Here is a 293-nt window from a genome sequence, read left to right on the forward strand (position 1 = left end):
ACGATGAAATCGACGCGATCGGTCGCCTCCTCAACTGTGTCATTACCTCCGGAATTGTCCGGCGCCTGCGTCATATTCGCCATAACTGCTGCTTCTGGTATCCCCGACTGAAAACATGCAAATAGACAGGTGTGTTCGTGGAATGTGTGAATCAATCATTGACATGTAATTATAATTATTAAAATTCAAGAAAAGTAATTAACGCAAGACCGGATGACGGGACATTCCTCGCTCCAATGTTCGTTTGATATATCCTCAGATATAAAAAAATGCCAACGATCTCATATTACCAG

The 293-nt window shown here is 42.3% G+C and overlaps 1 protein-coding gene across 1 annotated transcript in view; it reads right to left on the reverse strand.

Annotated features, from left to right (window-relative positions):
• The window catches only part of LOC106812985 (probable G-protein coupled receptor AH9.1), a 1047-nt gene extending 973 nt beyond the window's left edge, over positions 1–74 (reverse strand). The window contains exon 1 of the mRNA XM_014817023.1: positions 1–74. This exon is cut by the window's left edge and continues 973 nt beyond it. Within this exon, the coding sequence (XP_014672509.1) occupies positions 1–74 (74 nt within the window).
• Positions 75–293: the final 219 nt, after the last annotated feature.

The sequence above is a fragment of the Priapulus caudatus genome, unplaced genomic scaffold, assembly GCF_000485595.1.
Source record: "Priapulus caudatus unplaced genomic scaffold, Priapulus_caudatus-5.0.1 Scaffold710, whole genome shotgun sequence".
NCBI classification, from domain to species: Eukaryota; Metazoa; Priapulida; class Priapulimorpha; order Priapulimorphida; family Priapulidae; genus Priapulus; species Priapulus caudatus.